This window comes from Labrus bergylta, chromosome 17 (genome assembly GCF_963930695.1).
Source record: "Labrus bergylta chromosome 17, fLabBer1.1, whole genome shotgun sequence".
In the NCBI taxonomy this organism is placed as follows: domain Eukaryota; kingdom Metazoa; phylum Chordata; class Actinopteri; order Labriformes; family Labridae; genus Labrus; species Labrus bergylta.
In genome coordinates this window covers 18,817,767-18,841,168 of record NC_089211.1, presented here as the reverse complement: position 1 = coordinate 18,841,168, position 23,402 = coordinate 18,817,767, and the positions used below count along the sequence as shown (strand labels likewise).

Below are 23,402 nucleotides of genomic sequence, written 5' to 3'. Positions count from 1 at the left end.
ATGATGGCTTTGTTGACCTTTACATAATAGTCATTTTACTGAGCCGACCTTGAACACATCATAATGGATCCATATGTCACCTCGTTTAGTTTATTCTGACGATTTCAACGCTAGATAACTGTTTTTAACGAACAGGACTTGTAACACATTTTGGGTGATCTTACCACAGCTGAGTGGAGAGAGGATGACTGTCCAGCAGCATCATGTGTCTACTTGCAACAGCAGCCAGAGTTGATGGATTTTATTTCTCGATTCACAATACTGACATACTGGTTGGCTGGCATTTCGATTCCATCCAAAAAAACGTTATTAGTCAATTGATTTGTGTTTGCGCACCAGTGATTTGATTTTTAAAAAGAAATGTGACTTGACTCGAGATATAATGTAACGTTTTAAGGTTTTAACACGAGACTCGTTAGCAGTATCGTTAAGCTCAAACGTTTGGAAATATTCTGAAGTGTGTCCCTCTGGAACCAGGTTTCTGTCATCTCTCTCTCTCTCTCTCTCTCTCTCTCTCTCTCTCTCTCTCTCTCTCTCTCTCTCTCTCTCTCTCTCTCTCTCTCTCTCTGCTCTCAGACGGATATCTCAGCAAGTGTATTATCATCCTCTCACTCAGTCTCAAGAACAGCATGAACGTTGACCGCTTCAGGGGGTTGTCGCTTTAATTTCGATGTCTCATCGTCTGCAGACATGTTTGATTTGTTATGTCGCCTCTAGCTGCATGAACATCGTGAACAACAGGCAGCAAATGCAGTCATGACCAAGTCAGACTGAAGTGAATTAGATCAGACCAGCGGCCCGGAAGTGTTAAGACCACCGTCCTGTGAACCAGACTGACACGGTCTGTCTTTAAAGGGCTGCAGAGACTATAGTGTTCTGTGAGATATGCTAACCGTATCATTAGCACCAAATCCAAAAAGTTTATTTTGAAGTTGTTGTTTTTTTTTATGTGGCAGGTTTATGTGAGGTTGTTGTTATTTCTCCAGTATCAAACCACTTTGTTTGTGGGTTGTTGTTTTTCACGGTGCACTGACATAGATGTGTATTAATAACAGGCTGGGGACTGGGACTCTGTGTCTTTAATGAGAGCATTTGGCACCAGAGCTAATTGCTGATGTCTTTATTCTTCTGTCAATAACTGATGTCCTAATCTCAGCAGTGGGACACAAATGAGTTTTCCTTCTAGAGAAAGGTTTGCAGGAGCAGAAAGCAGCTTGTTTTTTGTTTTTCTTCTCACAGTGATTCTTTTATAATAGAAAAGAAAGAAACGCAGTCATGATTAAAGTAAAACAGCAGCGAGGATTTCGTTTTAGGAAGTCAGGGCAGAAAGGTTTTTCATTACCGCCCGTCTCTACTGCCTCCTCTTTGGGCACAGTTTGGAGTTTCTTCGGACACAGAAAACGTAAGGATTATCGTGTAAAATTAATAACTTTCTTTTCATTTTCGATTTTAATATTGCTTTTGTTCGAGTAGTTTCTAATAATATGCAATTGTAGTGTTCAAAGAGTTTGTGTTTTGATTTGCAGCAAATGACTGAATCGGTCAGTGAGAAATAAGATCAGATAATGCTACTTGCTGTGGTTTGATGGTGTTACCCTCCTTTATTCTTATTTTGTGTTTCTCCTTTTAATTCTTTCCTCCTCTCATTTGTTTGGAGTCACGTGAACTATTATAGAAATGTTAGCAGTTTCCTTTTTCTACTTCAGAGGTCATTTTTGCCCAAATGCTTCAAATAACAATATTTAAAACAAACTTGTTGATACAGCCATCGCTAGCCTCAGCTAAAGAAGAAGTTAAACAGGCTGTTTAGTTTCTTTGTTGAAGTACATCAGTTATAATTAAAATCCTCAGTTGCTCAAGTCTAATAAAACTCAGAGTCAAACTGCTAAAATGTAGTTAGCCTAGTTTAGCAGGCCTTTAGCTTTGTTAAGCGAGGCTTAGTTTGGAATTATACAAGGTGGTTTGGTTAACTTTTTATTATTTATTATTTATACTTTTTTTTTTTTTTTCATGTTTTTTTTTTTAAAGGCAAAGTGATTTTCATGATTTATCTGTGGTCATCATCAAATGTTATTGTTTGTGTATCCAAAGAAAATAATTTAAACACACAAAAGTTGTATTTAGAGTTTACCCAGTCAGCATGAAAACCTTTTAACCTTTTTTTTTTTTTTTTTTTTTTTACAAAGTGTGATCATTTACTTTCCTTTTTACTTAAAGAGCAAATGGACAAAGCGTTGTTTGGACTATGTTCAGTCAAACAACATCAACTGAGAGCACAGAAGTAGCTTTGATTGAGCAGGTGACCTGAGATCTGTGAAAATGTCCAGTTTGATGTTGTGGAAACTCTCCAGACGTCACATAAAAGCTGACGGAGACAGAAAGGGACTCTGTCGGCGCTCAGTGTGATACTGGATGCTTCGGGTTTGGTCTACAGTTGTCATGGTGGTTTTGGCTGAACATTTGTATTGATGTGGTCTAATGGGCTGCATCACTTTCTGCCAGAGCTCCCCTCATTACCCATGCATGCTTGCGCACACACACACACACACACACACACAGACACAGACACAGACACACACACACACACACACACACACACACACACACACACACACACACACCTATGCTCAGAAGTCGGCCTGTGTCCTTCAGAGTCAGGCCTGGAGAGATCTGTGCTGTGACAGACAGGCGAGACTATTTATCCTTGCATACACCCGTCCAGCTTGATGTAACTACAGGAAATCTGTCTTTTTTTTTCTCTGAGGTTCTCTAATCGCTCAATGTCAATAACATTAGACAAATTATAAAGTTAAGGCTTAGTGTTGGTTATTGACGCAGAAGCATATATGTACAAATTAAAACATATTTCCAGGATGTGCAGAAGAAATTTCTGAGTGATAATTAAGACTTTTTTTTTTTTTTTTTAAATATCAGATCTGCAGTTTCTTTTTTTCCCTGCTTAACTCTGCACAGCCTTGACAGCTGATGGGTGTCGTGATTCCAGGAAACACATTGTAAAAATCAATCAAAACCCCTCAGAGCCGAGAAGAGTGGTCACATGATCTGGACAGGAAGCGGAGGAGAGAGTGTTGTTGTGTGATTGGCTTTGTAGTTCAATGTACTGCCGATAGTTCGGTTTCTCTTTTGTCAGCAACTTTATTATCCGACTCTTAACTGAGTCGATCCATTTCATCGATTTCAGTAGTGGACACATTTAAGAAAGTTAGAAATAACTTAAAGTTAGTTTTAAAAATTAAAGGGGTGTCATGTTCGTATGACAGGACAGTGAATAGATTCAGAAACAGGGATGAGAGAGTCGGGGATGACATGCAGAGGAAGGCCGAGGGGGGGGAAAGGGTTTAAGTCCTTGAGGTTGAACCCTCATGAATGAATCAGACATACATTATATTAAGTAGAAATGTATGGAAAGGGATTTATTTTTTATTTTTCTTATACAAAATCATCAAATTTAACTCTGGTACTCTCTGTCTGCAGGAGGCCAGGCCAGGATGAACGGAGAGTCAGGAGCCGGAGTGGTGACGGCCCCCCCTCCCACCACAGCCCCTCACAAGGAGCGGTACTTTGACCGGGTGGACGAGAACAGCCCCGAGTACCAGAGGGAGAGAAACATGGCCCCCGACCTGCGGCAGGACTTCAACATGATGGAGCAGAGGAAGAGGGTGTCCATGATACTGCAGAGCCCGGTCAGTGCACAGTAAACTGTTCATTCATTTTGCCAAACCCTGAAAGAATGCATTACAGGCACTGTTGACAAAAGCACTCTGCATTTACCAGAAATGAAAAATGCCTTCAGTGTAAGGGCAGCAGACCTCTAAACGTCACATGACTGATCCAGTTTTATTCCTCATCAGCAGTTTGTCTAATACCCGCACAGAGAGCAGCACTGTATAGAAGTCTATTGTATGTATGATAAGAACTAGAGGCATAAAAAAGATCCAGAGTTGTGCTTTTAAGAGGGTTTAATGTTATTATGTTCAGGTCAGCGCTCATAGATACATTAAGAGGTACTTTGTATGTCTTTCTCTGTTTCTGAATCTCCTGTACCCTTCAATCAGTTATGAGGTACATTTGCTATTTTCTGTTAGAGTTTGAAAACTGTCAAAGTGTCAGTGTTACTTTACTGCTCCTTATGATAGTTGTTTAAAGCCCAGCAGCAACATTATATCCTCAGTAATACACATCCAGTATGTGATGAATTGGCTGTCCAGAGCAAGTTTCACATTTTTAAGGTTTATTTTTCTACAAATTTTGTGACTGAGTGACTGACTAAAGGAATATACACAATATATTGAAGCATGCTGTCTAAAAACCCTATGAGCAATAATTCATATTAGTTGTGTCCAGGGTTTTTGTTAATGCAGGTTTAGATTAAAATAGAATTTGATCAGTTTTTTTTTTACCTCTTCTGTTTTGTAAAGTGGTCATTGTGATCCAATGAGTGTTTTGTTTTGTTAGTTTTTTGCCCTTAAACTGTTTTGTTTTTTTGTTTTTTTGTGTGTCGTCATGTTTTGACCGGCAGGCCTTCTGTGATGAGCTGGAGACAATGATCCAGGATCAGCTGAAGAAGGGGAAAACGCCCACCAGCCTGCTGGCTCTGCAGCAGATCGCAGACTTCATGACCACCACTATGCCTTCCATGTATCCAGCTGCACCACAAGGAGGCATGGCAGCGCTCAACATGAGTAAGCAGAACGAGTGTGTGTGACTTTTTTGACCCCAGCCCTGATATGTCTGTGCTCACGATGAGTAATGAAGCGTCTGGGGTAGTTAACATCGGGACAAAGAGTCCAGTTTGATTTAAGTTTGCAGACTCCATCTTAATGTCTGTATTTATTAGTGAGAGAATGGAGCTTCATATTGTTTCCCACACAGAGCTCTGTAGTTTATAGATAATTGCTCTAGCAGTGTCCTTTTATTGTCATTACTATAAAAAGTCTTTTTTTAACCTCTTTCATATAAGCCGATCTTTTCTGTCTGACTCCATCTCTTCCTCTCAGGTTTGGGTATGGTGACTCCAGTGAACGATCTGCGTGGTTCAGACTCCATCTCATATGATAAGGGCGAGAAGCTGCTTCGCTGCAAGCTGGCGGCCTTTTATCGGCTCGCTGATCTGTTCGGCTGGTCTGAGCTCATCTACAACCACCTCACAGTACGATGCACTTCCTTCTTTATTACACAGCCAACCGTGTTGACAGAGTCCGTCATCTCGTTATTAAGTAAAGATTCAATCTGAAGCATGTAGTCTTGTCTACTCACTGTTTATATAAAAAAATGTTTTTAAACTGTTGAGAGGGAAGAACTGAGGTAAAGATACTGCATTAGATGAACGGACTGGTGCTTACACTGAATAATCCAGTAACGCAACAGAAGTAAGTTGTGTTTACTTCTCTTTCATTATCTGAATGAGCTCCCCTATAGTTTATAGTATAGAGCCCCCCCCCCCCCCCCCCAAAAAAAAAATATTACCATAACATAAACTAAATGAGGAAAAAAAAAAAAACTCCCAGCCAGTCAACATTTTTCTTTTGTCTCAAACAAAGCCTGGAAGGGTTTCTTGTGCAGGCGTCGCTTTCTCAGTTTTTGTCCTTCAGGTGTTCTGACAGTGTCAGAATTTGAGAATCCACACACTAAAACAGAACGTTCTTCTGGTGAAGAAACAAACAAACCAAAAATCCCTCAGAGGGCGTTGTTTTCATGTGCTGTGGAAAATGATAACACATGTTGACACGGCTGTGTAAGTCGTCAATCTGTCCTTTTATTTATGCCATATGAGATGAACAGTAGAGGCCTTATTGACTATTATTATTGACCTTTTGAACTGTTCATAGCCTGACAGATATCCATTTTAAATCAGACATGTTTCATATATTCTTTGCCATGTAATAGAGTAATGTAACGTTTCTGTTTTATATTTTAGGTCAGGGTGAACTCAGATGAGGAGCGCTTCCTAATTGTCCCCTTTGGGCTCCTGTACAGTGAAGTCACTGCTTCTAGTCTGGTAAGAATCTGACCTAATGTGTATTAAAACTGCATTTGTTTTCTTTTTTACTTTTCTATCAGAGAACAAAAAACATTTTGTTGTTTAACTTGAGATACACATAATAAAATATTTGAAAGCAACTTAAATGAACCCCTCCCCGTCTTCCCCGCTCTCCAGGTGAAGATTAACATTCAGGGTGAGATCGTGGACCGGGGCAGCACAAATCTCGGAGTCAACCAGGCCGGCTTCACTCTCCACTCTGCCATCTACGTTGCACGGCCCGATGTGAAGTGCATCGTGCATATACACACACCTGCAGGGGCTGCGGTAAGGGACTGTGTCCACAAAGTGTTAATACCTACAACAAACACAAGCATATTTAGCCATGGTGTCATATGGTGTGTTTGTCTGTCTGGCTGCAGGTGTCGGCCATGAAATGTGGCCTGTTGCCGATCTCACCTGAGGCTCTGTCTCTGGGAGAAGTGACCTATCATGACTACCACGGCATTCTGGTGGATGAGGAAGAAAGTACTCTCATACAGAAGAACCTCGGGCCTACCAGCAAGGTAAAAAAAAAAAAGACTAAATATAAACCAGAGAAATGATGTTCAGAACTATAATAATGTTTGAACTGTGAAAGCTTCATTTTGAAAAGAAAAAGGGCTGAATTCACATTTTATGGTGGTTTTAACATGTAGCATGAACAAGTCAGCTAATTTCTTTATCCTACAAACAGCTGTGGAGTTTTGTTGTTCTCGTCTTAGTCTGTGTTTTTTTCCGTCCCAGGTGCTCATCCTCAGAAACCATGGCTTGGTGTCAGTCGGGGAAACAGTGGAGGAAGCTTTTTATTACATCCACAATCTTGTAACCGCCTGTGAGATCCAGGTGAGTGAAACATGTTCCCTGATGTATTGTGACTTAAAGACAAAAAGTCCTGAATTATTACTTTAGCACATTTTGTGTAGAATCCCATATCCCATGTTGTTTGTCTGCACATATCATGACTATTGTCTTTTGTCCCCTTGTGTCTCCACATCTTTATATGTGTTCATTCTTCTTCGTTTATGTGTGTATCTGTGTGTGTATGTCTTCATGTCCACTCTTTATTTTCCGTCCGTTACCTGGATCCTATCCGTGGTTTTGTCTGTCTCTACCTACCCCCCTAAATTTCTTTCAGGTGCGAACACTGGCCAGCGCTGGAGGGCCGGACAATCTGGTAATGCTGGACCCGGCCAAATACAAGGCTCGCCCACGGGTGCCAGAGCCAGCCGGCGACGGGTCATCCACACACCCAAAGTGGCAAGTCGGGGAGCAGGAGTTTGAGGCTCTCATGAGAATGCTCGACAACCTGGTAAGAAGAAAGAAAAGGGGCATGTGTAAAACGTCCCCCCCCCCTCTCCTCGTGTGAGGAGGGTAATGAAAATGAATAGGATTAAAGATTTAATGTCGAGTTGATGTAAATGTTTAATTTAGTCTGTCAAACTTCGTCTTTAACAACATATTCATTGAAAAAGAGATTTTGCTTCTGTATTAACCCTTTGCTTACCCCTTTTGTTAATATCTGTCTTCCTGTTTCCAGGGTTACAGGACGGGCTACCCTTACCGCTGCCCGGCATTGCGAGACAAAGGTAAAAAGTACAGTGACGCAGAGAACGCTTCCTCCGCCCACGGTGGTTACTCGTACGGCGAGGACAGTGACTCAGGCGCTCGCTCCCCGCTGAAACACAGCTTCCAGCGCGGCCAGCGCGACAAGACCCGCTGGGTCAATGCCGGCGGCCGGCCCGACGAGCCCTACGAGGACGGGCCCGACGGCAGCAGCCCCAAGTCGAAGCCTAAGGTGTGGACGAACATAACACACGATCACGTCAAACCCTTGCTGCAGTCTCTCTCGTCTGGTGTCTGCGTGCCAAGCTGTATAACCAACTGCTTGGTCTGTGCCTACCTTACTGTTCATAGTATAGATTGTACAGCTACTTTCTTGGTGATATGGGTAGGTGGTCGGCATCCTGAGGCTCTGGGGTCAGTGAGGAGTAAAAGTATAGTACAATCTGTCATCTTTAATTCAGCCTTCTTTATTTAACTGCTAGGCTCAGAAAGGAAGTGAGTATTCTGCTACTTTTCAAAAACGTTTAGTCGTCTTCAGGCTCACTCTGTAACTGTAGCTGCCGTATTAACCCACATTAAAGATGCACTTAACTCCGCTCTGTTCCTTACGTCAAAGCAAAGCTGTGATTATTCTGTTGATTCACTTTGCTCTTGTTCTCTTTCTGGTCTCCTACTGCTTCACGATGCCGGGCCAGCTGCCTCCCAGCATGCCCCACTTGCATGTGTAGTTGTGAAATGCATTGTTGCTGTTGATGTTTTTCCCAGAGGAGCGAGCAGCAGGGGTGTGGCATGAGTCCTCAAGTGGGCAGGTGGATGTGGGAAGACATGGCGACCACACGATCGCTGACCACGCTGTAATACACGCCCTCTTTCTCTTTGCATCTTGAAGTTAGCTCTGGTGAAAGGAAAGGCAAATACTGCTAGATTTAAGTCTTTATTAACCTAAAAGTTCTAAGTGTAAGCTTGCATTGTAAGCTGCTAGTGTAGCATTAAGATAGATTTACATTGCCTGCTAAAAAAAAAAAAGAGTGAGGTGGCATGTCTCGGTCTGAAGATCTTTAATTATATGAATAATATAGACATCATAGACATTTGTTTATAAAGAGATAACGATTATATAACAAGGAAAACTTACAAAAGAGTTTGTGCAGCCTGTATGTGTTTTACATTTTTAAAACTTCTCAAAGATCTTAACTTCTCCCAGTTGTATGTTTCCGTTTCCCTTATTTTTGTACTCTCAAATTTCTGGTTTTAGTTTCCCCCTAAAAAATGCTGGAAAAAAAAATTGAGGCTTGCATGAGTGGATTTGTTTGAAGAAAAAAAAAAAGTAAAAAAAAAAAGAAACAACAAAATGTGGAATTTGACCTGACTTTTGAATTAATTATCTCCTGTTGGGAAAGTAGGAAATGTTGTGTTGTGAGACTCTTTCTCAGTGAGTATATCGTGTTTACATGTTCATCTCATACTCAAACCAACCCCCCCCGACCCGGCTACTTCCATCCAGAAAACCCTTCCTCATCCGTTTTTGGAAAGCTAGCCAACCGAGCTTCAGAATAAAAACTCAGGAATGGAGTCATGAGCTTCTGCTTTCCACTGCAAATGACATGCCTAGTTTAAAAAAGGTTAAAACAAAAATATCCTGCATGAAAGCTGAAGATTTGATTTGTACCTTCACCCGCTGCTCATTCAGAAATGGGTGCTGGCTTTATTTTCCTTCAATCATGCTGAGCATTACCAGGTTTACAAAACCACTGTGACAGTAAGTGGGGAAAACTAAAAGGTTTCGTCCCTGCAGGAAAGATGCCTCCTTGATTAGATTTTTTTTTGTTGTTGTTGCGTGGAGTGGCCTCGGGTGTTTTTCTCTCTTATCTCTGTCGTCCTTGTTGTCGTGTATTAGCCTGGGAAATGACTTTGGTGATGCCAGCTCACCCCTCACTGCCACTCTCGCTTCGTAAGCCAAACCCAATCATCTCAGTCACCCCACCCGGCCATCCCTCTCACCTCACCCTCCCTCGTCTCCTGCCACCACCCACCCCTCACCTCTGCCTCCCTTACCTCCCCTTGTAACCTTTTTGTCATTCTGTGATGCTTTCAGTTTGTCTTCAGTGTGCTTCTTCTTTTTTTATTTTGAATAAGACGATCAATGATGATGACAAAGGGGGTTTAGGTGGTCGAAATACATTGTTAGGCTTAAGTCGCTATATCCTACTGTATGCTTTAACTGGTGTCAGGCACAACGTCTTCTTTTAATCAGTTTCACACATGCATGAAACTCTTGGAAAATGTCCTGAAATGATGTGTTTGTGTTCACACATTCAGCTCCACCTAAACGTTTGGAGATATTTCCAAGAGTTTTTTTTTTTTTTTTAGCTTGTGTGAAAAGCTGGCACATGTGCACAGCTGCTTTTCAGCATCACTGATCATAGGGTGGGCAGGATTTCAGGCTCAGTTACTCAGAGTTTCACAGCGTCGACCAAGCCTAACTTTTTAGCAGATTCATAAAATCATAAAGCATCACATTATGTATCTAAAGGTTAGTTCTGCACCAAAAAAAAAAAAGAAATACGATTTTTTTTTTTTTTAAGGCAGCATGAAGAGGCACAACTTTGAAACGTCCTGTTTTTGTCACTTAACGTTCACATTAGCTGCAAAGTCACCTGGGAAGACTGATCATAAGAAATCAACACGACACTGATTTGTGAGGAATGAGATGTGTAGTCGATAACACCTAAACTGGTTGAAGAGGCTTTTTTACTTGAGTCTTGTGAGAGTGTTGCTGTAGTTTTTAATACTGTCTGAGAAATGATTTATTTTTAATAACATTTCAGCACTACAGATCTGTTTAGATTAGTTGGTGAGAATCCTCTGCTAAAAGCAAACACTCTATAGACTGCGAAGAGGAAATCTTAAAGGGTTTTTTGAGTGAAAAATGTTATTATTATCCGAATGAACCCTTTTATTGAATGTGCCTCATCATCATTGGTTCACTTTTTTTTTACATTCAAACCTTTTTACAGCCATCCAACTTTGTCCATTTCAGTTCAGCATGACTCTTGTATTGTGAAGCCTGCGTAGTATTTTGTCTGAATCTTATTTCTGTTCCTGCGTTTTGGATTTCATGAATCTGAGTTGAGATTTTTTGTTTTGGTTTCTTTTAACACTTCTTGTGGTGTTTACAGTTTACAAAGGAAGAGGGACTCCGCCAGGCTGCCGTAGCCAATCAGTTCATCCCGATGAACACCAATCCAAAAGATGTGCTGGAAATGAGGAATAAGGTATCAAATATTTCTCCCCCTGCTGCCTTTTTTTATTTGAGTAAACAGAGAACATCTCAAGGCTCATAAGGGTCTAGAGATGTTTATCAGTAGTTCATGAGTAAGTTGTTGTGCTTTCTAGATCCGGGAGCAGAACCTGCAGGACATAAAGACAGCGGGACCCCAGTCTCAGGTCCTGTGTGCTGGAACTGGAATGGAACGCTCCTTTAACCAGGTCAGTCGGTGAAGTCTTCTGCAAAAAAAAAAAAAAAAAAAACAACCTCTTGCTGCTACAGCTATCCTGACCTGGAGATGAATCCAAACAAAAGAGACTTTTTTTAATCATTGAATAACTCAGTTAAATGCTTGAAAAAATATCTTCATATTCAGTCCAGGTCTGGAGTCACCCCTTACGCTGCAAACTCAATATTGTTTGTGAAGTTGTTCTGGACATTCAACTTTTTATGGCAGAATTTGGATGCGATCAAAATGCGTTCTTTAAAATCTGATCTGACTTGAGTTTCTAAAGGAATAACTTCACTGCTATTGACAGACATGTCCTCCATGTTGTTTTGGGGTGACTGTGTAACTGTCACATTATTCTTTGACCACAGAGATATTCACTCTGCCAGGTGAGTAATGTGTTGGTAGAGGTAACCTCACTCTGCTCTCCAAACCTGCCAGCTCAGGTTGTGTCCATAGTCATCCATATTCTTTTTTTTTTTCTTTTTTTTTTAAACTCATTCCTTTGAGGATCGAAGATGGTCATTTGACAGATGTATTGAGTTTTATTTCTGTGCATGCACTCTTTATCCCCATCTGAGAAGAAAAAAAAGCTTCCTGGAAATAAAACCAAACACCTTAAGGAGAACGACAAAAAATAAAAAGAGATTCACTTTTTATTTGAAAGAGTGTCGAGCAACTTTGAGGTCAAACTTCACCCCCGCACGTCAGCTGTAAGACCGAGGCAGTCCATCATATGCTTCTGTTTTGTCAAGCCAAAGCTGTTGCATGAAACCCCCTGTGTGGATAGTTGTTCTCTACCGTGCACGCTCTCTGCTCTGCTCGTCACGGCCTCAAATCTCTTTCTAGAACCACCTCGCTTTGCATGCATTTCCACGTCTGTAAGGTATGTGTGTGTGCAGAGGTGGAAAGTTATTAATGAACTAACTACAGGCCAGTTTACCCTTCTTTTACACAATCTCTTTAATGTGAAAAGAAATGATTTAGCGTTTTCGTTAACAGGCATTATAGAAGTTAAACTGTTTTGTAACTAAATGAATAATTCTTCTTGAGCCTCTTTCCTGCTTTTCAGTCTCTTTAATTCTCTCCTTCACATTTCTCTTTTAAGATCTTATTAAAATGGCACCTATTCACAGTGACCATGATCATTTCCATAGAGTAGCTTTTAGTGTTTATTCATCCCACAATGAGGAAATCTGAAGTGTTACAGCAGCAAAGAGCAAGGATGGCCAACAAAAGAAACCCAGTGCACAATTAAATAGAATAAGAAATAGTAAAAACTCTCACTTTCTGACAGCCTCACATCTGTTCCACAATATTTCGCTAAAAGCATTTGTAGTACTCTTTCCACCTTTGTGCACGTGAAAGCTGCTGTGCTCCTGAATGTCTGCACACATTCAGTCATGCCTGCCCGACATACCGCTGATTCAAAATGTGCTCGTGTTTCAAGAGATGGCTTGTGGCCCCCCCCCCCTCACTGGGTTTACTATTGCAGGACGCCCCTCTGTCTGACTGTACAGACACTATTGATGGCCTTGATGTGTCCGAGGGGTCCTATAGTCCTGCTAGATCAATTAGAAAGGTACTTGCTACTTCAGTCATGAATGCTATTCACCTGTAGTTCACATTCTCCAGTCACTGCACTCAGTCTGCAGATAGGCCTGTATGAATACAGTAGAATTTCAAGGTAGAATAAAGCGGTTGACCCTTTTTTCTTTTTGTATGGTCGTGTGACATACACTAGTGTTTCTTAATCTACAGTCTGAGACGTTTTGACAGTTTGATTTAAGGTTTTTGTGCCTGATAGGATCCTTGTGATGGATGATTGCAGTCATGACTCTTTTGTAGGAGAGCAAGCAGACTTTTTGTTTCAAAACACAATTCAGCATATTTATTGATGTGAGCAGTAGAGAGGGGAGGTTTTAGATCCACTGATGCATAAAAATGAAAGAAAATGGATTAGAAAAGAAAAAAAAATGTCCTAGAAAACACATTACAACTGTTTTGACAAATTTAATCCATATTTCACGACAGCTCATTGAAATATCTTTTATCTCAGTCAGTAAAAGATTAGGATTTTATTAATTTATAAATACTTATTTTATTAAAAGTCAGTCAATATGGCAGTTTCTATGAGTAACACTGAAATATTTTAGCTTTGGCTCCTTTTTGTGGTTTTAAAGTCAATCAATTTGTATTAGTCAATCTTAATTTGTGTTGCTTCAATTCACAACTAATGCTATCTCAAGAGACCTTACAAAAAGGGCAGGTCTAGATCGCACAGTTTGTTTTAATATTTACAAACACCCAACATTATTCCACCGATAGGAAAACATTCAGCAAGGTTACAGTGTCAAGGAAAAAGTTCCTTTTAAAAAAAAAAGCAGAAATCTTGAGCAGACTCATGTTGCTCCGACTTTGTTGCGCTTTCAGAAAGAGATTGAATGAGACTGAAAGAGAAACAACAACAAACAAAACAGATTTATAGCTGCAAGCTGCCACTTATAATGGTAAAAGCATTTGTGGTATAGGCAGGAACAGCAAAATGATGATAATCGACCCACAGTATGAGTCTCATTATTAATGTAAACATCTCTACTGATGACACAATGGGGAGGACTGATGTTGTTAATGATAGCAGCTCTGAGATTCACAGTAACAATGATAATAGTGGTAAGAATGAGACTGATGGATGCAGCAGTTGGAGTCAGTCAGGTGGACAGCAACAGGCTGATAACTCGTCCTCAGGTCAGATACATGGCTGTAGTAGTTCTGTGTTTGTTGTCTCTGCTGCACTAAATACTTCTCAAATCTGTCAGTGCTTGGTTATCATGTAGAAGTGGTATTTAATATGAATGTCTAATAAAATGACTCTTTGTATACAATAAGATCTTTTTCTGATATGTTTCTCTTTGCCATAGATTGATAGCTCTATCTTCATAGAACATGTTGGCGCTCACATTCTGCATAATCTAATCTGAGAGTACTGTTCATGTTTGTCAAAATGTTGCCTTTGTGCAAGTTTTAAACAGCAGCTGTTTCTCTCTAAAATAATTCCTTTCATGTGTTAACTGCAGTAACTTGTTGTCTGTTTGAACCTGGACGTCTCAATGCTTTTTGTCTACTACTTCTGTGTGTGTCCTGTAGGGGGAGCTAGTGACCGCCTCCAAGGCCATCATTGAGAAGGAGTACCAGCCCAAGGTCATCGTCAGCAAGCAGGGTCCGAACCCCTTCACCAAACTCACCGACCAGGAGCTGGAGGAGTATCGCAAGGAGGTGGAGCAGAAACAGAAAGGGCCTGAAGGTAAACAGAGCAGAAGAAGAAGAAGAAACTAATCTATCAAAATAGCCACAACTGTTAGTTATAGTCTATGCTGATGTGAGAATTACAGATGTACACGATAACTAGTGTAGGCAGCATTGATGTCAAAGCAGAGAAGTGTTCAATCACTTAAGTTTTAACACCTTCCTCAGGGTACATTACTCTGCATAGAGAACAGTGAATTATACTGTGTGATTTAGCCTCCTCCTTCTTTAATCACTCTAGCTTGACCTTCTTCAAGAAATGAAAATGACACAATAATGTCACTGATATGAGTCTGCAGTGCGAAGAAGATTTGTTCTTTGAGCTGTTAACTGTTGATGTTCACTTAGTGTTGATCTTATTCTTCATATTTTCAAGTGATTCGCAGCTATTCCAAGTATATAAGAATCATTTAGATAACGCTTGTAAGTAGGGAAATAAGGCGTGCAGATTCATGCAAAAAACCCAATGAATTTCTGTAGGCCAAACTGTGATGTTATCTCTCCACACAAATGAATTCACAGTGCAGGGACGTGATGATAGTAAGGAGGGATCAGCCTCCAATGTTCCCTGTCCTGAGCCTGAAAAGCAACCGAGGGGTCAAGCCTCTGACTCCCAACCTCTACAGTCTGCATCCGACTCGCCCAGCTTAGAGCAAGCCCCGCCTGCAGCCGCCCCTGAGCCGGGCTCCTCTGGCCCCGGCCCCTCCAGCGAGGCAGAACCGGCTCAGAGCATCGAAAGTACCGCAGAGTTAGTCGTAGATGAAGTTTTAACGTCCGCGGAAGAGATTCTGTCAGCTCCAGATTCCCCACAAAAGGAGTTCCACTGCGCCGTGCTGCGAGCCCTGAGCAAGGAGCCAGTGGTAGACGCAGACCGGGCTCCAGGTACAACCAGATGAAGCGGAGTCATCCTTAAAATCTGGCCTTCCGCTTCCCTCACCCTCCTGCTCAGGCTTGACCCGTCTGCACTGGGGAGTGTGGGAATCCTTGCCTGCTGTGTCCTCTCCTTTTCCTTGCGGGTTTTGGAGTCTGCTGCCATTGTTTTAAATCCCTACCCACAGTTCATTCTTCAGAGTCTTGCTTGATTTCCCCTCGTCATCCCCTCTCTCTCTCTCTCTCTCTCTCTCTCTGATGCCTTGCGCAAAAGGCATCCGAGTTTAAGCAGATCATTACTCTTTCTCCAGGTTTGATTGGACGAGGGACTGAGTACAGAGGATTTGAGCAGTTAAAGGATACACTCTTTTGAGATTTGAAACAGCGCCTCCACTCTTTTGAGGTGCTCTCCCCTCAGGTCTAGAAGTGCTTTTGCAGTGCAGTGCTGTGCTAACCCTCAGGGAAACTGTTTCTGAACTCAGTCATCCAATCAGAGCTTCCCGTGTGTGGACAATAAATAAGGATGTTCTCCTTCTTCTTTTCCTGCTAATCTATCCTGGATTTACCTCCATTGGTGTCCACTCGCCCTCCTGTGCCTCTGACTGATTCCCAATCATCTCATGATAAGATTTAGTTTTGCTTTCCTCTCGGGGAAATTTTAAAGCTCCTGTGAGGAACTTTTCGGTTTGTGTTGATTCATGCGCCCCCTGTGTACAAAATGGCACCTCTTATCGCTTAGCTGCTCCTGTCCTGTACTTGTGCAAGTCATTTTTTTTTATGTTGAAGAATGTTATCCTGCTGTTTCATAATTAGTAAATAATAAAAATACATTTTAATCTTTGCTTTGCATATTGTATAAAAAGACTGCTTATGCAACATTGCAGCAGTGGTCATAGGCTGTAAAAATAACGACAGAGAAAGTATAAATTTTGTCGCCGTTCCTCTCGTTTGCTTCCTTTAGGGCATATACAAATATTAACATAAATGTCAGTCTGTTTCATAACGGGTTAAAAACTCCCCACAGGAGCTTTAAGGTTGATTTTTATCCGGGTTTCTTTTAAAGCTTCAGCGGTTCTCTCCTGATTAATTCTTCCTCCCTGGATTGGCTCCCTTTGTTTTTCTCCCTTTGGTGTTATCTTAAGATTCAGAATTTTGCTTACAATCAAAATCTTAGGCTAAAAAATAAATGCTCATTCATTGAAAATAATTCTTGTTCATTATATCCCTTCTCATATGTGGTAAAAAGATTCTCACTGTTTAGTTTCTGCCGTTTCTTTTGGTTCAGACCCTGAGCAGCTAGTTGAGCCTGACGAGGAGCCCCGAGGCCAGAAACCCACCACCACGCCTCCCAGCACCCCGGTCAGAGCAGAAGAAGGTAGGTTGACCTGAAGTACTCGACCACACCTGGCTAGCCTGGTTCAGCATGGGTTCCTCCAGTCCTCCGACTGGCTTTTTGGCTGTTTTTAGGGTCTACAGGAAGAATGCAGAGACTTGAGCTCATCCATCTGCCTGTTTGTCTTGAAGTTTGTTTGTGTTGTGCTCTTTAATAATACTACTACAGGTGTTGTGCTTTGTTTTGTGTAATAACAGGCCAAGAGGTTCAGTTTGATCAATGATAGATTCCATATCATAGGCGCAGATTAAGATTTAATTTTAAAGCTCCTGTGAGGAACGTTTGGTATGTGTTGATTTTGGCGCCCCCTGTGGACACAGCAGTACTTATTATGTACATCATGTTTAAACTGTGTTTAAACTTTGCAGTGGAAATCGTAAAACAGCCTGTGTCTTCAGCGAGCTGTTGAAGACTTAGTTTGTCATCTACCTGGCCTCGGCAATTTCAGGCTCTAAAAATGACCATCTACAGATAGTTCATCTTTAATCTGATGGTCTAGTTTGCGAGGCATCATTATTAATTTTATTCACAACAGGCAGAAAACACCTCACAGGAGCTTTTAGATGTGGTGTCAGGAAATAGTTCAGAAAGACAGTCATAGTGAATACCAAAATGATTTAAAACAAAACTAAGTTGTTTTGGTATTTTAGGTTTTAAATGCAGGCATTCCAGTTTGACGCTTTTCTTTAATGTTTACTTTTTCCCTCTTGGTCTTTATTACTATTGGATTACACCTTTCTTAACCGTATCAGCCATGATGATACAAGAATCTAATTATTATGTTAATTTAATCGTAATTTCAATCAAACACTTTTACTGTGGGCCACAGTCAGCAAACAGTGAATTTATAAACCTTGTGTGGGAGTAAAGGGATACGTAGTTTTAATAGCAGGTGTAATCTAATACCTGAAATGTTGTTTTATAACATATGTCTCTATGTACAGTATCTCCTCTGCCCCTTCACTTCCATTCTCCATCTTTTTGGGGTCTACTAAGAATGGTTCCCAACCATTCTTTTTAAATTTCTTCTCTGGTGGTTTTTTGTTTTCTCTCTATTTCACGTTTTTGTTTCCTTTTTTTTTTATAATTTAACACAGTGCTTGTGGTTTGATCTGCATAGACATTTGTTTCTACCTGTGCTTTTTCTTCTTTGTGCCTGCGATTACAATCAGGAGATGGAAATACAAAAGAGTACCTGTTGCCATAGTAAGTACGTACTGTTCCAACTCCTAATTACCCGCCACCCTCCATGCCCGTGTTTTTTGATCATTTACCCTTTTTTTATGTGCATGGCTTCACTCGTAGAGCTCTTCTGTCTTCTGAACTAACCCATTTCTTTCTGGGATCTGAGACTGTTCAGTCGGTTCCAAGTCTGTACTCTGAAGTTCTTTAAATCTTTCTTGGGGTTGATGGGGGTTATTTCAGAGCTCCACCTTCTCTTGTGATTTGCATTGACTCACTGAAGTCTATATGACTAAGGAAAGAAATGACAAGACACGTCAATAAAACATGTTCCTCAAAGTCTTATTTCTCATCAGCTCAAATGAGAGTTTCCTGGATTTAACAAAGTGAAGGAAGTTCCTGAAATAAACCTCAACTCTCAAACCTTGTTAAATTAGATAACCTTTTTCTTCCCTTTATTGACTCACTTTCAAGTAACCCAACCTCTCTTGCACTTATTCACATTCTCTTTATGTACATGACACTGAATTTTTGTTTCATGCAACAACAAAAAAAATCAGGTAATGCAAATGTTGTTTGTTTTACAGACGAGTCCATGACCAGGTACATGAGTGCTTCTTTGAGTGTGGCTTTCAAACCGAACTTGCTGCTGATGGCTTTATGCTGACTCGCTGTTAGTTTTAGCTTTAAAGATGGTTGAGTTCCACTGCTTTTTCTGTGTGTGTTTTTTTGTCTCCATTTTATCTGTCTGTAAGTTTGGCCTCATCTCTGTTCTGACAGACATGAGAGAGTAAAATGAAGAGTGGTGTGCAGTGTTTTCTCTGGTCTTTATAAAGGGTTTCTTCATGCTAGTCTGTAGCATGCAAGCCACATTAGAAATGCATAGACCAGTAGTTGTTTTGCACCTGACTGCATTGTGTGAGCTTTAACTGAGCTTGAAGTAGTTTCAGCCACTGATCCATAGAGGTCTGCTGACGCCCACCTTCTGGATCCTGCTCCAGCACTGGTTGCTTCTTAACTCTTTTTTTGCTGGGAGTATTTTTGAACCATGACATAAACAATTCAGTAAACATGAACATTAAATTAAAAAAAAAAAGAGAAAAATGTTACCAGTTTCCACAGTCTGAAAGACACGAAAGGACATCGTACTAGTTACATTGCCAAGTTAAGCTACACGACTAAGCCTTTTCCATTCATCCCTGCATGAATGCAGTTTTCTATTTCAGTTTCAGTTTGACTGGTACAAGTTATAATAATCAATTTAGTTGAGAAAGACTGAAGTACGTGCGTTCAAACAGAGAAATAGCGTTTTCAGACAGCAACCTTTGATTTCTGCCAACCCAAATTGTAACAGATGCTCACATTTTTTGAGCTATAGCTAGCTAGCTGTTCTTGTAAGCCGTGTAAATTGGTTAAAAATCCGCCTCTATCTGACTTTTAACGTTTTCGTTCCGTTTTAGACAAAAAATCTAAAAGAATAACACCTTTTTAGACAAAAATAATATAAGGCAGTGTCTCATTTTGAGCCAACAGCACAAATACTGCTGACTCACTCTTTACGGCGTTCAACAGCTGCAGAGAGCTAGCAAGGTTTTTGAATTAGCCTCAAAAATACAGCGCATGCTTCCAGACAAAAAGACAAAAAAAGTATTGTATTTATATCTTGTTCAGCAAAAATAGTTGACTCCTGTTTATTAACTGAACCTTTTTAGTTATCAGCATATTTTGCTGGATTGTAGTAAACTTACTGAAGTGGTTGAAAATCTGCCTTCAGATGAACTTTTAATATTTAAATGGACTTGTATTCAAATATTAAATTGTAAAATATTCTTTGAGTTTGTCAGCTAACAGATGTGTTTTTCCAACCTTTAGCTAATGCTATTTGTTAAAAACATGGGTCAATTGCAGTGTGACTTAAACGCCCCGTAAATACAATAAAGAGCCTGCCGTAGACACTAATGTAAGCATAACTTTGATTGTACCATCAAGAACTGGACCAAGCTCCTACATAATGGATCTTTTGGTCTGATATAGCTGGCTAGCTATGTATACATTCATTTTATTCCTCGAAAAATAAAAAGCAAAAGACCAAAGAGACTCTTTTAGCACTCATTATTAAGGAAAGCGGAAACCTGTATTTGTAGTTTTTTTTACTCCCAGCAAGTGGTTTAAATTTGTATCAAATACAATACTGTACTCACCTGTAAGTAAATTATTCCTCTGGTTGTTAATTCAAGGCTGAGTTTAACCTGCTTTGAAATCCGCGCCAGTTTAATTAACTCACTGGATCGTCTGCTGCCTTTTATTCTATAACCTCACTTGTGTGGTTATGTGATTAAAGTCTGTGGAAACATTGCAGTATGTGTTCTGTTGTAGACTTTTGTTTTTGTTTGTTTTACACAGGGTGCAAATGAGCAAGGGAACTGCCCTCATTAAGATTTCCCTATTTAAATGAAGGTAAACCAAAATGCTGTCTCGGCGTGGACCTGCCCAGAATGAGAAGTCCAAAATGTTTTTAGAAATAAACAAGATTTACAAGAGCACAGTCAGTTGCTTATTATCCTTGGGAGTTAGGATTGCAGGTTCTTGGCAGATGCTGTTCTGTTCTGTATGGTTAGAAGACAACAGTGCATCATGTTTTTGGTTTAGTGTTATTTTCTTTGTGTGTTTGTGAAACGCTCTTTCGGGTTTCAGAAGAAGTATGAGTTGAGGTGATAAACATTTCTGCAGTAAGGCTCTTAGACTAAAGACTTAAGCATAGTTGTTTAAAGTTGTTTACACTCATGAGGTGACAAGTGAATGTTTTTTTAAAAGAGGAAAACTGTGTGGCTTTGAAAGTTTATCCGGTGGTTGATTTCTAGTTGCTCGAGTAGTGTGCAAGCTCGACTGCAGATCCGTCAATTTGTCCTCCAGTGATCATTAACTCTCCCCTTTCTTCTCCCGACAGAGTCTTTACCTGAGCAAACCTTTAAGGACGAGAGCGACGCAGCCACCCTGAGACAGACCCTTCCAGATTTAACACCCGACGACCCCTCCGATGCTCCGGCACTTCCTGCCGAAGACTCCGCCTCTGCACCTGCACCTGCACCTGCAGCAGCAGAGGCGGAGGCAAATGCAGACGCAGATGCTGATGCAGACACAGCTGCTGCAGCTGCAGTGGGAGCTGAGGGGGAGGATGCTGCTGACGCTGGCGAACAGGAGGGTGAAGAGTCTCCAAGCAAATCGCCCTCCAAAAAGAAAAAGAAGTTCCGCACTCCCTCCTTCCTCAAGAAAAACAAAAAAAAAGACTGAGCCCTAGATTGGAGAATGTTTGATCGGTCCTCATGGCTGGCCTCTGCCTCTCTTCATTTTCGCTTTTTGTCTGCTTTCATTGCACCCTTCGAGCAAACCACAGCTACACACAGTTATGCTTTTTTGTTGTTTTGATATAATTTGTCGCTGGCTTATTAACCTACTTTTCCTCGTTAGTGTGTGCCAATTTTGTATACAGTGTAAAAATGACTGATTGCATAGAGGTTTTTAATTATTACAGGCTTTTAGTTGTGAGAGGGTGATGCATTCGGTCTTGTCCACTCCATCTGGCCTTTGATGCATGTCTAATACTGCAGGGCCACACGCTCGCTGTGAGGTTTTAAGGGTTTTATTGCCCTCATTTTTTAAAAATAAGAGTATTACTAAACTGTTGTAACCACTAGAATGTATTGGGATTGTATCAAAAATATGTCAAAGTGTCTTTTAAAAAAAACAAAACAATGCAGAAACAGAAGCTTGTCATTTACCTTCTGACAGTGAAAACTACGAATTACAATCATTTAATCACATAGGAGAACTACAGTATGAGAATGTAGTCATACTAAACCAAATATTCTGTTTAAATCATATTAGCGTAATCAAATCTGGTTGAAGGTTTTTTCCTTTTTTACTAAAATATTCCACCAACAAACATTTGACGCACCCTAACCTTACAGGTATGTTGTTAAGTGCTTTACAGCTTGTGATATTTTCCAAATTCAATTTAACCGTGTGGATTGAACCTGCGTTCTTTGAACCCACAGATGTTGAGTGTTTCACAACAAAGTGAGTCACCCTGATGGTGTTCATTCATTGTCCTTGTTGATTATTCCAAGGGATGGCAATATCTCTACTCCTGGCTTTTTAAAGTCTTTTATTATGAAGGAATGTGTAAAGAGAAATTCTTAGTCTGTGTTTTATTCATTTTTATTAATTATTATCTGAGTCTGACTTTGTTTGGCATTAGCTCCCTGATCCCCTCTGTCTCTGTGAACGTCAGAAACAGTTAAATATGCTACAAATTGTGAGTTTATGCATTTAATTTTTTTCTTCATTGTAATTGTTTTCTGTATTTTTATTTTTTTTTAACCTGAGCTTTTTCTCACAGGGTAGATTGAGGTTTTGATCGCCTGCTGTGAGAGAGCACTGTGAATCCTATCTTTCAAACCACTGTCTATGAACTCATACCACACATTGTTTTTACAGTCTGTCACCGTGCATCAAGATACAGAACACATCACGATTATGGAGCTGCATGATCAATCATACTTCTCTCCACTTAGACTTTCCCGTTTGAACCCCAGTCTGACCAAATGGACACTCTCACCTGTGTGTTTCCAGTTGCAGTAAAGACACGATGTACACTGGAGAAACATTTTGTTTTGTTATGGCACTGATGTGTAATCGATGGTGTGATATAAGCTATGCTTAAGGCTGCAGGTCGTTAATACGAAGACCACGTCCATGCATTGCTTCTCAGCTTGTTTTTATTCATCTTGTTTGATTGAAGAATGGGTTTGTCCAATTTGTGGTGAACCAAAAGATGAATATTACAGAAAACTACTAATTTGGCCTTTTTCCCCCAATCTGCTACATGCAAAGCACAGAATGTCTGACTCATGAAGGACTGCATGTGTAGAGTGCTTAGAGTGTGTACTCTTCCTTTTAATGACTGTAACCACCCCATTGATTTGACCTCTGTTTGTTTTAGCTTTAGAGTGCAGATAACAACAGTCACAGTCGTCACAGGAATGGTTTTTTCATCTCACATCTGCTGATTTGTATCCTCTGTCTGAACTACTTCCAGTTGAAATATGTCTCAGCATTATACCATCTACAGACTTAAATCTTCCACCTCTCTTTTCTCACGGCTCTGCCTCTTTTACAACCATAAATAAACAAACACTACCATGAAAGTCAGCGCTGTGTGGTTGTAGTCATTTATGGATAATAGTGGGGGGGGAACGGGACAGCGACACTGCATGCTAAGTGCTCATGTTATTTATCAAAACATTACATATTCATCCTTCTTTAAAGATGTGTGTTTGCACTGTTAACTGATGTGGCTGATTACTCATTTCTCAGATTACAGGATAGGTGTCTTCTCTTTTTCTTTCTTCATGACTACAGGGGGAAAGTCCTGCTACAGCATGTGAGTTTAGGCAGGAGTCTTTCATATTGAAAATGCATAATGTAATTCAATCAGGTGTATCCAGCAAAAGGCAGGTTGTAGTCCATGCCTCCAGAGAGCCTCAAC

The 23,402-nt window shown here is 40.5% G+C and overlaps 1 protein-coding gene across 16 annotated transcripts in view; it reads left to right on the top strand.

Annotated features, from left to right (window-relative positions):
* The window catches only part of add1 (adducin 1 (alpha)), a 31,043-nt gene extending 7,978 nt beyond the window's left edge, over nt 1–23,065 (top strand). Inside the window, exons 1-19 of one of the 16 annotated variants that reach the window (XM_065965532.1) lie at nt 1,218–1,402; nt 3,496–3,704; nt 4,541–4,703; nt 5,019–5,170; nt 5,939–6,019; nt 6,179–6,328; nt 6,424–6,567; nt 6,788–6,886; nt 7,179–7,352; nt 7,581–7,931; nt 10,786–10,881; nt 11,003–11,095; nt 12,599–12,685; nt 14,251–14,407; nt 14,932–15,291; nt 16,565–16,654; nt 18,442–18,457; nt 20,258–20,311; nt 20,802–20,938. In XM_065965532.1, coding sequence (XP_065821604.1) covers nt 1,276–1,402; nt 3,496–3,704; nt 4,541–4,703; nt 5,019–5,170; nt 5,939–6,019; nt 6,179–6,328; nt 6,424–6,567; nt 6,788–6,886; nt 7,179–7,352; nt 7,581–7,931; nt 10,786–10,881; nt 11,003–11,095; nt 12,599–12,685; nt 14,251–14,407; nt 14,932–15,291; nt 16,565–16,654; nt 18,442–18,457; nt 20,258–20,309 — 2,601 coding nt within the window. In that variant the 5' untranslated portion in view covers nt 1,218–1,275 and the 3' untranslated portion in view covers nt 20,310–20,311; nt 20,802–20,938. Of the gene's footprint in view, nt 1–1,217; nt 1,403–3,495; nt 3,705–4,540; nt 4,704–5,018; nt 5,171–5,938; nt 6,020–6,178; nt 6,329–6,423; nt 6,568–6,787; nt 6,887–7,178; nt 7,353–7,580; nt 7,932–10,785; nt 10,882–11,002; nt 11,096–12,598; nt 12,686–14,250; nt 14,408–14,931; nt 15,292–16,564; nt 16,655–17,844; nt 17,883–18,441; nt 18,458–20,257; nt 20,312–20,801 lie in introns of those variants that run through there. The other 15 variants (XM_065965535.1, XM_065965534.1, XM_065965533.1 and 12 more) reach the window with 15 other exon arrangements.
* Nucleotides 23,066–23,402: the final 337 nt, after the last annotated feature.